The 17,404-nt window shown below is 39.3% G+C and overlaps 1 protein-coding gene across 10 annotated transcripts in view; it reads left to right on the top strand.

Moving 5' to 3' along the window:
• CAPS2 (calcyphosine 2) overlaps positions 1–17,404 on the top strand; it is a 53,378-nt gene that overhangs the window by 15,008 nt on the left and 20,966 nt on the right. For 7 of the 10 annotated variants that reach the window (XM_065559041.1, XM_065559078.1, XM_065559062.1 and 4 more), the window contains 7 exons: positions 3,185–3,307; positions 7,745–7,812; positions 9,789–9,908; positions 11,764–11,838; positions 12,637–12,732; positions 12,842–12,935; positions 14,082–14,197. In XM_065559041.1, coding sequence (XP_065415113.1) covers positions 3,185–3,307; positions 7,745–7,812; positions 9,789–9,908; positions 11,764–11,838; positions 12,637–12,732; positions 12,842–12,935; positions 14,082–14,197 — 692 coding nt within the window. Of the gene's footprint in view, positions 1–650; positions 784–3,184; positions 3,308–7,744; positions 7,813–9,788; positions 9,909–11,763; positions 11,839–12,636; positions 12,733–12,841; positions 12,936–14,081; positions 14,198–17,404 lie in introns of those variants that run through there. The other 3 variants (XM_065559059.1, XM_065559053.1, XM_065559088.1) reach the window with 2 other exon arrangements.

Below are 17,404 nucleotides of genomic sequence, written 5' to 3'. Positions count from 1 at the left end.
TTGTGTTTATTTTGTTCAAGTTATAGCACCTTGTCAGTGATAGTGTTTTGTTGATGGTGAGTTTCATTTCCTGCACAAGCACAACATCACACTGTCTTGCATCTGGCTAAGAGTAACTCACTTGCATGCTCTACTTCTCCAGGCTCTGCAAGAGAGCATTTATGGGAGCAGCACAATTGAAATTGAAACGGAAAGGATAGCAGGTGGATGTTTTCAAAGAGGAAGAGGAGGGCAAAATAGAGTTGGAGGTGCCAGTGTTTGGTGTTTGCTTTTGGGCCCACTCAAAAGATATTTCTAAACATGAGATGAGTAAAACGATTCTTATATATATATATTTTTTAAAGTAAAATGAAAAATCAGGCTATTCTATTTTTAATATCCTGATTTTATCCTCAAGTCTTTAATTACTTTTTTACATCAGTCTTCACTAAAAAAGTTAATTGTAATCAGATGTTTAACAAAGTGAATATTAACAAGGGAGAAGGATCTCTGGTCAGAATAGGAAAAGAACACGTTAAAGAAATACTTAAATAAGCTAGATGTATTCAAGTTGGCAGAGTCTGATGAAATTCACTGTAGAATACTTGAGCTAGCAAAGCAATCTCTGAACCATTAATAATTATTTTCAACACTTATGGAGAACAGCTGAGGTCCCAGAGGACTGGTGATGGGCAAACATAGTACCTATCTTCAAAAAGGGGAAAAAGGAGGTCTTAAGGAATTACGACCTGACAGCCTAGAAAGATAATGGAACAAATGATTAAACCATCAATCTGTTGAAAGGTGAGAAATAATAGCCAACATGGATTTGTCAAGAACAAATCGTGCCAAACCACTCTAATTTCCTTCTTTGACAGGGTTACTGGCTTAGTGGAGGGAGGAAGCAGTGCATATGGTATCTCTGGACTTTAGTAAGGCTTTTGACACTGTCCCACATGACATTCTCATAAGTAAATTAGGGAAATATGGTCTAGATGAAATTACTATAGGGTGGTTGCATAACTGATAACTAGTCTTTGAGTACAGTCTATTAATGATTCACTGTGAAACTGAGAGGGCATATCAAGTCCTCCAGGGGTAAGTCCTGCATTTGGTACTATTCAAAATTTTAATTCATGACTTAGATAATGGAGAGTATGCTTATAACATTTGTGGATGACATCAACCTGGGAGGGGTTGCAAGCACTTTGGAAGACAGGATTAGAATTCAGAATGATCTCAATATATTGGAGAATTGATCTGAAATCAATCAGATTAAATTCAATAAAGACAAGTGCAAAGTACTACACCTAAGAAAGAAAAATCAAATGTGAAATTGATAATAATTGGCTATGTAGTAGTACTGTAGACACGGATCTTGTGGTTGTAGTTGATCACTACTTGAATATGAGCCAACAATATGTTGCAGTTGCAAAAAAGGCTAATATTCTGCAGTGTATTAATAGGATTATTGTATGTAAGATATGGCAAGTAATTGTTCTGCTCTACCTCTCTCTTGTGAAGCCTCAGGTGGAATACTGTGTCCAGTTCTGGGTGCCACACATTAAGAAAGATATGGACAAATTGGAGAGGGTCTAATGGAAAGCAACAAACGTGATAAAAGGTTTAGAAAACCTGACCGATAAGGAAAGGTTAAAAACAACTAGACATATTCAGTCTTGAGAAAAGAAGACTGAAGAGGAATCTGATAACAACCTTAAAATAAGTTAAGGGTTGTTATAAAGAGAACAGTGATCAATCGTTCTCCATGTCCACTGACGGTAGGACAAGCAGTAATTGGCTTATTCTGCAGCAAGTGAGATTTAGGTTGGATATTAAGAATATTTTTCTCACTGAAAGGATAGGGAAGCTCCAGAATAGTTTTCCAAGGGAGGTTGTGAAATCCCATCTTTGAAGGTTTTTAAGAACAGGATGGACAAACACCTCTCAGGGATGGTAGGTCTACTTGGTCCTGCCTCAGCACAGTGGGATGGACTGTATGACCTCTGAGTCCCTTTCAGCCCTACATTTCTATGATTCAGTGAAAAACAATATGTAAAATAGCTGGTGAGTCAGCAGTACTCAGAAAAGAATTTGAGGGTTATAGTGGATCACAAACTGAATATGAGTCAGTGTTATACTATGCCAAAAAAGGCAAATGTTGTGGGATATATTAACAAGATGGTTTTATATAAGATATGGAAGGTAATTGTTCCTCTCTACTCTGCACGGGTAAAGCCTGAGCTGGAGTACTGTGCCTAGTTTTGGGCACCACATGTCAAGCAAAATGTGAACAAACTGGAGAGAGTCCAGAAGAGAGCAACAAAACTAATAAGAGGTTTGGAAAACATAATCTATGAGGAAAGACTGAAAGAATTGGACATTTTTAGTCCAAAGAAGAGAAGGTTTAGGGGGAGCATGATAACAGTCATCAAATATGTAAAGAGGGTGGTGATCAATTGTTCTCCATGTCCAACAAGGGTGAGACAAGAAGTAATTGGCTTAGTTTGTAGCAAGTGAGATTCAGGTTAGATATTAGAAAAAATCCTTTCTAACTGTAAGGATAATTGAACACTAGGTTACTTAAGGAGGTTGTGGAATCTCCATTGTTGGAGGTTTTAAGAGCAGGTTAGTCAACGCCTGTCAGGGATGGTCTAAGCATAGTTGGTCCTGTCTCAGTGCAGGGGGATGGACTAGATGACCTCTAGAATTTATAGAATACACAATCAGATTTTTTTTTAATCAGTCCCTGAGAACATAAGTAATTGTTTTATGAAAACGTGATCTTTGCATTCAGCATAATTAATTAAAAAAACCCAACTCAGCTTCTGGGGAATTCTTCTGAAAAAAGTCTGTATTTCTTCCCCTTCATTTCTAAATATATTACATTTACCCTGTCCATCCATCTCCTCTTAAGAGCACTGTTAACTTCTGTAAAACTGCAGGAAATGTCTAAGAGAAGTCTAAACCAGCGGTTCTCAAACTGTGGGTCAGCACCCCAAAGTGGGTCACAACACCATTTTAATGGGGTCCCAGGGGTGGAAATTAGACTTGCTGGGGTTGTGTAGTAATTTTTATTGTCAGAAGGGAGTCGCAGTGCAATGAAGTTTGAGAATCCCTGATCTAAACCAAAGAAAAATATTTTTGTTTGCTACAATTGATTGTCCATGATGTTGTAAGTAGAATACAGTGTATTTCTTTGTAGGATCCACAGCTTGAGGACAGGACTGATCATGATCTTACGGCTCTTGATGAGAAAGCCCTCTTGCAGCAATGCTATACAAGCAAGCCCTACACAATGCAGCACAGCATAAGGAAGTTAGAAGCTGTAAGTTTCCTGGATGGTATTAAATTGTTATATAAATATCCCTATATATCAAGGCTTGTAGGTATAAATTTTGATATGCTGTAGAAATATAGAAAATCTCATTGATGTTTGTATAAATGTGTATGTTAAGAAGATTTTTCTCACTGAAAGGATAGGGAAACTCCAGAATAGTCTTCCAAGGGAGGTTGTGAAATCCCATCTTTGAAGGTTTTTAAGAACAGGATGGACAAACACCTCTCAGGGATAGTAGGTCTACTTGGTCCTGCCTCAGCACAGTGGGATGGACTGTATGACCTCTGAGTCCCTTTCAGCCCTACATTTCTATGATTCAGTGAAAAACAATATGTAAAATAGCTGGTGAGTCAGCAGTACTCAAAAAAAAAAATGTTTACATAATATATTTATATTGAATTAAATCATACATGATCTAGCATTGACAAGGAAATTAACTGGGTGAACTCTCTTCTATTTCTTCTGTGATCTTTTGTCAGAAATGTGCAGAAAAAGCACAAGAACTCTAAACACTGAGTTTAGGATTATTTCAGCAATGATCAGCAGCCTCCAGTACTTGACTTTTTGCTGGACTACACCAATAAAACAACAAAAAGGCTTGATTTATGGATGATCTGATGTATTGAACTCACTCTGTTGTGATTAAGGACTGTAGCACATAGAATATTCTATCAGAAGGTCTTGAAATAGTTGTTGAACTTGGATATCTCATATACAAAAATACATAAGTACAAAAAGTGAAAGCTGCCAAGGCATCCTTAACTTAGGATTTCAATTTAGAGTTGGTTTGTCATATCCTTAGTGCTTTGAGAGAGATTTAATATGTAATATATATAATTTGAGTTCTTATCCATACGGTTTTTTCTTTTCTGAAAATATCAGACCTATTGTCAGTTGTGCATATTTATTTTTAAAAAGCCTTAAAAAGATTCTTAAATATATAATGTATGTTAACATTTCCTTTGAGTGTAACTATTATTAATGCATACTTTTAAAGGGAAGTTTTTCTGTAATTTCCTTCTGTTCATTGTTTTGCAGTATCAAAAATAATGTATAGGTAAGTTGTATTTTGAGGAGTATTTTGAGGAGATAGCAACCATGATTCAGTCGTCTTTGATTGAAGGTTTGCATCCACAATTGGTCAGTTTGGTCTGTAGTCTAGGAGTACTCTTGGATTCCTCGCTGATGCTGAGCTCTCACATCACAATGGCTGTGAGACTCTGTCCCATCCTGGCGGGTGAAGACCCGCCCTCAGTTATTCATGCCTCCATTACCTCTCGGCTGGACTACAGCAATGCAATATGCCTGGCATGAAACCGTCAGCACTTAGGAAATGCCACGTACAAAACATTGCAGCATATCTCTTCAGCAACACAGGCTACTTTGAGCACATTGCACCTGCCCTACACTCTCTACATCGACTTCCCATAGAATTTTGAACCAAGTTCAGTCTTGGTTCTTATCTTCAAAGCTCTCCATAGCCTGGGTCCAGGATACCTAAACGATTGTTTAAAGCTTCTGGTCAACAACTTTGCTCCTCTGACACAATGGAACTCTCAACAGTAAGAGTAAAGCTTATCTGTGTGGGAGACAGGACCTTCTCTGGAGGTCGTCACAGACTCTGGAAATAACTCCCCGAGTAACCAAGGACTATCACAAACCTCACCAGCTTCCACTCCAAGTGCAATGTACATTTCTTTGACCTTGCCTTCTTTAACATAAACACATAGGAACAGGTACGTCTAAGAAAACAACAACATCCTACAAAACCAAGGCTCACCATTCCACATGCTTCTTCCTCTGGGAAGTGAATGAGAGAACAAACAATACATAACAGGTGTGTGGTCACCTGGCTTAACACACTGCTGGAAGGCACTCAGATACTATGGTGATGAATGCAGTATAAAGTCTTGTATATATTTACTATGCAGAATATTTAAATGATCTATAAAAATGAGTGAAATGAGAATTCTCCTGTTTAAGGAAGACCATGGTACAATTTGTGTGATTTGCTCCAGGATGTCACCAATTAGAATTTTGCAGGAGAAGTTGTATTCCTTCTAAATAAAAAGGCTATTTTGTTCACAGTAGAGTTCCTTCCTTTTGTCCTATGACCTCTATTGAAATCAAATACTTGTCTCAATAGCTTTGTAAAAGACCCACCATGAATTTCTCTAACAGCTGAATGAAGGATGCACTAAAAAAGAAAAAATGTCTTTTGGCATTAAATTGAAATTCAGATGTTGAAGTTTCACTCTGTAAAATGGGATTCTCCCTTCTCAACATGCACATGGCTTGAGTCTTAGTGTGGAAATCTTTGGGCATTTAGGAAATGCTCCATGGACTACATTTGCAGTTATCACTTTGTCCTGTAGTATACAGACGCTCCCCGGGTAATGCAAACCCGATTTACAAAAATCCGCATTTAACCTCTGCATTGGTGACTGTATCTTGCCATTTGGCATTGAATATGCGGTGTAAACAACGTAGGTGGAAACTGTTTAAACTTTTCTTTAAAGAGAAAACTTGGGAGCATAAGTTGTCCATGTTTCCCCACCATACCATGAGAGTGCTGAGGATGCAAGCATTTTGGTACACTAGCATTTTGGTCTTGATGGTAAGCTTTGAGTTGTTCCATGCTCTTTTAGTTAGTCTGCTAAAGGTGGCGCAGCCTTTCCAATGCAAACATTTAGTTCTTCATCCAGTGAGAGGTTGGCAGTCACTGTAGAACTTAAATAGCTTAATTTTTGTACTACTTCTAACTGGTTTGCATTTGAGGTAATTGAAGGATCTTGTGGAACTCCCTGTTCTAATACAACCATTTTCTTGGTGGTGAGAGCAAATGCCTGACAAGCACTTGAAAGGCCTTCCTTGAGTTCTTGTAGTAGATCTTCATTATGGGCTATGAGGGCAGCATCAGTGAATAGAAGTTTCCTGGTTAGCACCTTTTTGACTTTGGTCTTTGACTTAAGTTGAGACAGGTTGAAGAGTTTCCCATCTGATCTTGTGTGGAGATACACTCCATCTTTCATGTCCTTAAACGCATAATTCAAGAGTACTGAGAAGAAGATTCCAAAGAGTGTAGGGGCAAGAACACATCCTTGCTTCACTCTGTTTTTCATCTCAAAGCTGTCCGAAGTGGACCCACCAAACTGGACAGTTGTTTTCATGTTGTTGTGGAATGAACGTATAAGACTTAACAGGGTTGGTAGGCATCCTATCTTTTCTAGTATTGCAAATAGACCGGCTCTGCTGACTGTGTCAAATGCTTTGGTTAGGCCCACAAAGGCGATGTACAATGGTCTATGCAGAGAGAAAACTGACTTACTGGGAGACTTGTGAATTAAACCCTTTACAACTTAACCCTATAACAATTTTGGTAAAGTTAGTGATTATCCTTTAAAATGATCTGGTGTTTGATTGGCAACCAGTTTTTCATCCTCTTCAACTATAGTAGACCTTGGTCTATATAGAATTTGGCTTGCGCATGTAAAAATGCCTACCTGGGAAATCTTCTCTCAATCACAGATTGTCTCTGTATTTAGCACATTAGTGAAATAGAGTTGCACTAAGATAAAGGGAGTCACAGCTGATCAAAGATAGAGATAGATAACTAATCACAGGCATGCAGATTGGGTTGGGAGTTTACATAAAAAACACGGAACAATGTCTTTGTCTTCCCATGAAAACCAGCTATATAAATGTCACGGAAATAAGGGCAAACCTAAATGCAGTAGAGAAGTTCAGAAATTGGATATATATTAAATGATAGGGTTTTGCCAGAGAGTAAAACCCACTGCCAGCAAGGAAGAATAGTTGGGATAATCTCTCCAATGAATAGGGTGATTCCTATAAGACTCTTCCAATTGTCATATATCCAAGGAGGAGAATATTCCAGCACATAGCTGACCTGCTTTCAAATAAATAATTGAGAGTGGACAATAAATCATAAAAAAAATCTTTCACAAGACAAAATCAAATTGGTAGAGGTAAATCTTCATTGCTTCAAATCATAATTTGTATCTGCACTGATTCCTAAGATACATTGGACGGGGAGGGAAGATTCTCTTATGCTTTGTCCCACTTAAATAATACACTTACTGAAAGTAATGTGAGAGCAAATATAAAGAAATCTGGCCCTCTGCATAAATGTTAGATTTCTCTTTTATATGTAGACAATAAAATTACACAGAGCTAGTGCATATGTAAACAGTTTAACTATATCAGAATGCATTATATGGCTCTAATTTAACTGAACCTCATTCACCGTATAATTTTCTTGATTTAAAAAAAAAAAGATAAGGTGAGATAGTGAAATGACACATATGAAAATTCCATATTGCTTAACTGCTTCTTCTGAAGATCATCTTATTTTCTGAAGTGTTTATTGTATCTCATAGGCTCTTAATGGGTTTTTCATTTCAGGAGGATGTAGCTGAAGAGAGGAGAAAGCAAACTGTAGTAGAGCAAGTGATGGTGGATCAGTTATCTAGGTAAGAGAATATACAAAGTATAATTACAAGTTAACACTGTAGAAGAATCAATTATTTGAAAGTGTGCCCTACCTTGTAAAGGAAGTATTATTTTATTTTATTTAAAATTTGTGAACATTCTTTAAATTCTTTAATTTTTTTGTAAAACTTCTGTGATGAAAATGATCAACCTTCTAATTTTAAATGCCGTAAGTATGATCTAAGTATCTCTCAGAAGAATTAAAAATGTGTTAACACTTGCACCCTAATTTTAGTGTTTTACAGTAGCACACTCTTGAGAGATAATCTGCATGCTTTTTTGCAAAATACATTGGTGCCTTTTGTAATACATTATACTTCTTTAGTGCCTTTCTTCTGAGAAACTCACATTTTTAAAACAGTAATGAATTAATCAGTACAACACTCCTTTGAAGTAAGACAATATTGTTCCAGTTTTACGGAGTTGGCTCTGAGAGATTGAATTGGACAATGTCACACAATTAGGCAGTTAACACCCATGGGTTGGCAGGTCTTTGAAGCACTGTAGACAGCATTTCAGTGCCTTGAAGGAGGAAGGATCTTGTGATTTTGTTTGGTGACCCTCACTAGGCAGTATAAGTAACAGCATTGACTGTCTCTGGAAAGAACCACAGGAAAGTGATAGAGCCTTTGCAGGGGACAGAGGGAATGAAAAGAACTTTGTGCTGCTTCAGATTGCAAAATACATTTGAATTTTTTTCTTATTTAAAAGTATATGTGATGAAACACAATAAGATGTGCACTAACGGACCATTCTTGCATTTCTTTGTGCTTGAAGCAGGGCCGGATCTAGGCACCAGCATTCCAAGCATGTGTTTGGGGCGGCACTTTTCAAGGGGTGGCACTCTGTTTTTTTTTTTTTTGTTTTTGTTTTTTTGTTTTGCCACTCAGACCAGCGTGTCTGGCTTCGCGCAGCGCCAGACACGCTGCTGCATACATGCTGCCATGCTCCCCTGCGGAGCCCTAGAGCCCCCCCCCCCCCCCCCCAGCACCTGCCTTCCAGATCTGAACACCTCAGAATTCAGGAGTGCTCAAGCTCAGTTTGGGCGGCTGTTACTTCATTTCTCCCAAATCAAATATACCGATCCACTGTAACTTGCTGTAGAAAAAGTAGGATAAAATTGAGCAAGAAATGCTTCCCAGTGGTTATTAGGACTGGAATTGCTATTTTCAACAGCCATTGCCTTTTTTTTGTTTGTTTGTTTTAAAAAGAAGACAGTGATATTGCATTGGCAAATTCCCCATAGAAAGAAAGAGTGGAACAAAAGAATAATAAAGGCACCTCAACTTTTCCTCATTTATGTAGGACAGTCTTATAATATGCATCCAGATATCCTCCAATCACACAAGCTGAAAATTGTTCCACTTTACTGCAGTTCTGTAACCATATGGGAACCAATCCTGTCTGTGTTCTGTGCACATCTAAAATTCCTGCTGAATGACCTGCCCTGGGAGCAAGTTACCAGTGACCCAGGGCTGCGGCGGAGGGAGGGTGCAGGTGGGGGGGCTGGGGCTGCAGGAGGTGTGTGGGGGGGGGGTAGGGGAACCCAGAGCTGGGGCGACAGGGTGTGTGTGTGGGGGAGGGGGGAGAGCCCAGGGCTGGGGCGGCAGAGGGGTGCGGGGGGGGTGTGTGTGTGAGAGCCCAGGGCTGGGGCGGCAGGGGGATGCGGCGAGGAGCCCAGGGCTGGGATGGGGGGCAGCCAAAATTTTTTTTGCTTGGAGCAGCAAAAAACCTAGAGCCGGCCCTGCATCTGAGGACCTGATATATTTGGAGGGATCAGCTTTGCTAGTTATTAATTGCTGTGGGTAAGAAGTGCTCAGTAGCTCCTCTCTCCCCCCCCCCATAGTTTCTTATGTGCCCCAGAATACATTCCGCGCACACACGTGGGAAGGGACGCTCCCCAGTTTGAGAACTTTTGCCAAAGAGTAATGTTGCTTTGTTTATTTTTTTTGGTCAGGGCTGTAATAAGTGACCCAGAGCAAAGTACAAATATTGGTACTTACCAGAGAGATTGGACCTTTGCAGGTCTTGGGACAGCACCATTGCGCTTTAGAAAAAGAACATTACATGAAACAAAGTAAGTTTTCTTTTGCGGTGGTGGTTTGGAGTTTTTTGAGCTATGGGCTTATAGCTGTAATTTCAACCAGTCGTAACTTTAGCAAAACCGATTCCTTTCAGGCTGAAACTTTTCGTGTTTGGTCTTTCTTGCTTTCTTTCTCTCTTTTTTTTTTTTTCTTTCTTTTGCCAAGTGTAGTAAAGTTTGTTCCATCCAGTTTTAGAGATGCAAAAACAAGATCAGTGAGTTCTTTGAGTACTGCCTGTATGATCTTCATTATGTCTGTTTTGTATGTCTGGGATAAACCAGGTTGGAACTTTCTAGTTAGTATTGTCTGTTTCACACACATCTTACATGTGTTCTCGTGCTCCAAAAGGTGCACAGCTCCAACTGTTCATTTACTTCTGACCACTGTAGGAAGTAAGCAGGAGCTCAAGGGTGGCCTTTGCTAGCCCCATCAGCCCCACTTCATGGAAAGATTGGGATTTTTGCTTATATATGCAGTCTTGGAGGTATGATATTTAATATTAGTTATTGCTACACTTTGACAGTTTTTTTTGTCTCTTTAGTTGTTTTTGGTTTTAAGCCTTCCTCATGCCGTTTCATGTATTTTATCCACTACTATGGCTGAATCCAATGGCTTCAAGCCATGCCTTCCTGCAGTGGTACTATGGCTGTCACAGATAAATGTGCCTTTTCTGCCTCAGGGAATGATGTTTTCCTGATGATTCTTTGAGTGTAAAGATTTACCAAAAGCACATGTAGAATGTGAAAAAAAATCTTAAACTTAAAGGCTCCAGTATTGAATGCCACTTCAGTGTTGAGATAAAGTAGGTTTGTTAAGTTCTTAAGGGACAATTTTTCTGAGTAATGCTTTTCCAGCATTGGTTTTCTTTGAGAGAGCCAAGGAAAATGAAGAAAAAGAGTCAACAGATTTGTAACTCTTCTTAGCACAACTAAATAACAGTGATGGGATGTCCACCCCGCATAGGTCTGACCGGGGTTAAGGTGGCCAATTAACTGCCCAGGCTGTACCTGGAGGAGGAGCCAGGGTGCAGAGAACTAAGTGATTGCAAGCAGGCCCACCTATGCAGGAACAGGCAGGGCCTATAAAGCCAGGTAGGGGGCTACAGATGGCGGCTGCTGAGAAAGGGCAGTCACTCCCTGGGAAGAGGGAGGAATGCTTGGGGGGCTGCTGGGAAAGGCTTCCGGAAGACAGGCAGAAGTCACTTTCTGGGAAGAAGGAGGAAGCTTTTGAGCTGGTACACCCAGAGAAAGAAGGGGAACCATGGTGTAGGAAGCAGTCCAGGAGCAGTGAGGCCAGAGAGTAGAAGCCCAGAACTGCTGAGCTGGACTGAAACCCGGAGAAGAGGGCAGACCCGGGTTCCCCTAGCAGCTGCCGAGTGTGTGGCACAGAACTGAGGCAGTGAATGAGAGGACTGCTGATGGACTGTATCCCGGAATGGGGAATGCTGAGTGATCTAGCTGGAGAGCTAAGTCACAAAGAAGATGCTGTGGGTCCTGGAGCGAGAGGAGCTGCAGACCAGAGTCAGGGTGACAGCATGCAAACTGTGGACTGAGGCGTTGTCTTCCAGAGCTAATCACCAGAGTGACCAGGAGGAGGCGCCAAACCTGCAGTGAGTGGAGCACCCCGTGACAATAACATTAATCCCAAAGATATCCAGACTTGCTCTTCCTGCATTCCAGCTCTTTCATCTGCTTTATGACTCAACTGCAAAGAGTAACCTGGATCAACTCATAACTAGGTTACCACAATGCAGGTTTATTGGTAGTTCTAGAAATGATTGATATTTAATGCAAAATTTTACATTTTTGGAATATATCTGTTGATAAATGTCATGAATTCTTTTAACAGAATAAGGACCAGATCAGCATTAACTGAAAATGTGCTTTCTAATAAGTTACGCTTTGATGGCAGAATTATATCAAGGTAATCATAAATGTCATAGAACTCCTTTTTAAACCTGTGAGTAATGAATTATTTTCTTTTGCATATTGGAATAATTGCAGTATATTCCACATCTGTTTAGAAGTATGTGCTTATAATATGTACATTAGAGCCCTGTGTGGAACTAGTGTAGAGCCTTGCAGCGAGACTGGGATCTCGCAGGTCCCACAGGACCCGCTCCATAATAGTAGGAGCGGGTGGGAGTGAGATTAAAAATAGTCCAATGCTGGGCTCTATTGTACATTACAGACATATGTGTAATTTTAATTTTCTTAAGGGGCAGTTATATGCTGACATAGTTTAGAACAGCCCTGAGTCTCATTTGACCCAAGAATCAGGGTTACATAAAGGACTCCTTTCTGGTGTCTTTTGCTGCAGCCAGTGCTTTCTGGATGCAGCTGAGCATTCAGCCCATTAGTTTCAGAGATCATGATGAACATAGCTGGTCCTAATACATGTAATCTGTTGGTTGAGTTGTGAAAACTCTTTCTGAATGTGGATTATGGAAAGCATTTTAGACAAATAGCCTAAAATTTAATTTAGATATATGGCTGGATCCATAAGCTACATTGAACAATATTTCAAATTAAACTAAAGCAATCAAAACCAGTAATATTCTTAAAATAATGATTATAATAATATTGTAGGGCATTTGCCATTGAACTGCTACTAAAGATGCATATTTCAAAATAGTGATATACTCATCCCATTTCAGTTTGAAATAGATTACATTGAAATAGATTACAAAACTCTAATATTGCTTTTCAATTACTGTTGTAGGAATGGGCGTGATGCTTGCAGAGAGCTGATTGGATTCTTTTTTATGTATGACAGATCTCTTACTGTATATGAATATCGACAGTTTGGAAAAAATAGGTAGGATAAATAACTGTTAAAAATTCTCAAGAAAAAGTTCTCCAGAATATATCCAGAATAATTTACTTTCAAGTTTAATTATTTAAATTTATTTTAAATCATCTCACAGAACAAATGCCTTACCTTTCATTCAGAAAGGAGTTTATAGTCATCAGCATGGACCAAGAAAAGGACAACAATATGATCTTAGTGACTTTTATGTTGTAAGTATTTTTCTATTGAAAATATATCAACTTTGCTGATGATTTGGAAATGCCACTTGGGTTGTTTGAATTCTGGGCTGAAGCAATGACTCTAATCTAGCATTCAAGGGACTGATCCAAAGTATGCTGCAGTCAATGGAAGTCTTTCCATTAACTTCAGCTTCTTTGGTTGAGGCCCTAAGTCTTAGAGTCTGGACTAGAGATGGTCGGGAATTTTCAACTAACTCATTTTTCGTTGGAAAATGCCAGTTTGTCAAAACCAAAACTTTTTGTGGAAACATGTCAATTTCAGTGAAAGTTTATTTGAAACTGATTTCTCAGGTTAGGATGGAATGTTGAGGGAGATCGACCCGCAGAATAGCCAATAGCCCAATGGTTAGGGCATTCAGCTGCGATGTGGGAGACTCAGGTTTGGGTCCCTGCTCCAAATCAGGCAGAGCAGGGACTTGAACCGGGGTTTCACATATCCCAGATGAGTGCCCTAACCATTGGGCTACTATTCTGGGGTGGATGCTCTCATTTTTTTTTGCAAAAATTTTGAAAGGTTTTTGTTTTTTATATTGTGAAACAGTAATTGCATTGAAATCTTAGATTTTTACAGGCTGGGAAAACCCTTTCACTCCCAGCTCTAGTCTGGACCATGTCCTATATAAAAGCACCCAGCCAAATACTAGAGATGTCAGTGGTAGTCTCAAAACAGGCTGCATGTTCTACTTTTTTCCACCAGAGGGCACAAAGCTGCAGCTGGGAAAGGGTTTGTAAACATATATTGTTACAAAAGTGAGTAACTGTGAAAGGGAAGGGGGCCCTGATGACCAAGGAGAACAAAGTTGTGAGTTAGATCTCATTAGGTATGTGGCAGACATGTAAATTCTGATGGGAATTCATGTTCATTCCATATAAGTACAGCTGCTAGCATAGAATTTGACTTACTGATTCTCTTAACTTTTAAAATCTCATGTTTTGTGTTTTAAATTACAAATACAATACTGAACTAGAAATTTGTACCATATTCTAATTGTATCCTAAAATAGCACTTTTTTCTGTTAAAATTTTAAAAATTCTAGTTCTTCATGAATTTCTTGTATATATATTTTATAGAATATACAACTTGCTTGTAAATCGTTCATTTGTTATTACCTACAGGGTGCTAACCTGACTTTTCTGAGTTGCAATCTTAGCCTTCCAGAAAGCATTAAACAGAACCCAATACTTACCCTTCGTGTCTCAAATATTGATGAAGCTGCAATTGACATTCTAAAGTAAGTGCAATAGACTAGCTTTTCTGATTAGTTTTCCTTTTTTGCAAATATCTTCCCAAATGAAGAATTTATATACAAGCTTTAAACAAATACATTTTATTCATGCTGCTAAAAGTTTCTGCATTTAGGCTCTTATTAGAAAGAACTAGAATCTGAACCAATGGTTTTGAATTAACATACAAAGGAGCCTTTAACAGTTTATTGGGGGGGGAGAGAACAGTTGTAAAATAAAAGATTTCTGTTCCTTAAAGGTCTTATTCTCTGCATTTTGGTGCTGAACTTGAACTTAAAGACAAATTAGATAGAAATCATATATTAAAACCTATCTTTCTGATGGTAATAGCTTTGATTAATTCATTTGAAAGAATAAACGTTCCGCTTCCTACCTTAAGGGAAGGAAAGCCAAAAAACTGAAAGAAAAGAAAGGAATACGATGTAACTGGTGCATTTCCCTAACAATAAGATACCTCTTATGGTGCCAGGTTGGGAAACCTGAAAGCCAGAGAATGTAACCATGTAGTCTCTCTCTAGTCCTTGTCATCTTTGTCAATGCAGACTAATAAAGGTTTGACTATCTTGGCTAGATTTGGCCCTTCGCTGACTTCACCAGCATGGCTGAATGTGGCAAAGAATGGCTAAGAATGTTACTTAGAGGATTTAATATTTTTTGCCACTGAGTCACTGACTTTGGCAGGAGCGGCGCCAGGGTTTTTGCCTCCCTAGGCGTCAGCGCTCCTCCACAGTAATCGGCGGCAGCTTCTCCTCTGAAGCTGCATTCTCGGTGGCGGGGGTCCTTCCACTCCAGGTCTTCGGGGCACTTCGGTGGCGGGTCCCAGAGCGAGTGAAGCCCCTCGCTGCCGAAATTCCGCAAAGGGCGGCAAAATGCCGCTCCCCACATCCTGCCGCCCTAGGTGACCGCCTAGGGACGCCTAGTGGAAGCGCCGGCCGTGGACTTTGGAGTGTACCTAATGAGCATTGAGTGACATTTCTGGTTTAGAAGATAACTTGAATAAACATCTATAACTTTTTCATAATGAAATGTGAGTAATCTTAATACGTTTCACTAAGAATGTAGGGACTGGTTGTGTCCTTAAGAGAAACTCTGTACATGGATCTTTCCCCTTCCCCACAGAAAGGAGACTCAGCCACCGGGGCAGCAGCATTTCCTCATCCCAAGGAGGTGCTGCTGCAGGAGGGTGGGCTGTGGATGTGAGGTAGGACTCCTCCTTTCTCTCTTTGTTTCCTCTCTTCCTTATGCCCAGTGAAATCCAGGATGGAAATGTAATACAGCTTGGAGATACAGTATATTTCTAAAAAGAAGAACAGGAGTACTTGTGGCACCTTAGAGACTAACAAATTTATTAGAGCATAAGCCTTCGTGGACTACAGCCCACTTCTTCGGATGCATATAGAATGGAACATATATTGAGGAGATATATGTACACATATACAGAGAGCATAAACAGGTGGGAGTTGTCTTACCAACTCTGAGAGGCCAATTAATTAAGAGAAAAAAAACTTTTGAAGTGATAATCAAGCTAGCCCAGTACAGACAGTTTGATAAGAAGTGTGAGAATACTTACAAGGGGAGATAGAGTCAATGTTTGTAATGGCTCAGCCATTCCCAGTCCTTATTCAAACCGGAGTTGATTGTGTCTAGTTTGCATATCAATTCTAGCTCAGCAGTCTCTCTTTGGAGTCTGTTTTTGAAGTTTTTCTGTTGTAATATAGCCACCCGCAGGTCTGTCACTGAATGACCAGACAGGTTAAAGTGTTCTCCCACTGGTTTTTGAGTATTTTGATTCCTGATGTCAGATTTGTGTCCATTAATTCTTTTGCGTAGAGACTGTCCGGTTTGGCCAATGTACATGGCAGAGGGGCATTGCTGGCACATGATGGCATATATCACATTGGTAGATGTGCAAGTGAACGAGCCCCTGATGGTATGGCTGATGTGATTAGGTCCTATGATGATGTCACTTGAATAGATATGTGGACAGAGTTGGCATCGGGGTTTGTTACAAGGATAGGTTCCTGGGTTAGTGGTTAGTGGTTTATGCTGTTTATGCTCTCTGTATGTGTGTATATATATCTCCTCAATATATGTTCCATTCTATATGCATCCGAAGAAGTGGGCTGTAGTCCACGAAGGCTTATGCTCTAATAAATTTGTTAGTCTCTAAGGTGCCACAAGTACTCCTGTTCTTCTTTTTGCGGATACAGACTAACACGGCTGTTACTCTGAAACCTGTCAGTATATTTCTACAGTGGAAAACCTCTCTTGAAGGGGAATTCCTACATTTATTCTTTCAAAATAGGCTTTGATAAATTCACTTGTTTCATACACTAAAATAAGGGAACTTTAAAAAAAAAATTATTTCACTTTTGTAACAGCTAGATGAATGGCTAATCATTGAATGTACATTATTTTGTAAATTGGACTCTCAGCTAAATATCTCTGCAAAAGTAAACTGTCATGTACATTTAATGCCTTCCTTTGGGTTTCTGGATTTCATTGTCAATATACAAATAATTTTGTTTGAAGATTATGATTCCATTACTGTGTGGTCTGAACAATTCTAATTCTATTAAGTGATTTTAAGATGTACTTTCATGGAGTTTGCTGTCTGAAATTATGGTGAAGAGTCAATGTTAGCCTATAGCATATATTTAAAGATTTAAATCATCCTGTCCTATCAAAGCAATAACGATGCCACAATTAAGACATTCATTCAGTATCTAAAGACTTTATTAGAACTTAATTGACTATTGCTATAAATTTCATGTTGTCTATCAAAATGCCTAGCTATATAAAGCCTGTTCTCAATTACACTAATACCCACTTTAGGGCCCCATTACACTGCCATGGTGGAAAGGGGCCTTACTGTAAATGAGAAACAGGCCCCTAGAATTTACAACTTATCTGTATATTGTAGTGTCCAGTAATATACAGTATATCGATATGATATTTACAGCTATTTTTTCCTTCTAATTATAGCAAGGTTTTCACAAAATGGAGGACAAGAGTTTAATTGTTGATAACTCACGTAAGGCATTTTGCACCTCATGAATATATTCTTTCTGCTGCACAGCTTCTCTCCTCATTCAGCACTAATAGTAATGCCTCCCACCTTTGGAATTCAGAGAAGGGCTAGTGTGGGAGCAGAGTGCAAGCATTAAGCCAAGTCCAGGAGGTGCTATAGGCAG

Source organism: Chrysemys picta, chromosome 1 (assembly GCF_011386835.1).
Source record: "Chrysemys picta bellii isolate R12L10 chromosome 1, ASM1138683v2, whole genome shotgun sequence".
Taxonomy (NCBI): Eukaryota; Metazoa; Chordata; order Testudines; family Emydidae; genus Chrysemys; species Chrysemys picta.
Note: the sequence above shows the minus strand (reverse complement) of the source record. Positions and strands in the feature narration are given on the sequence as shown.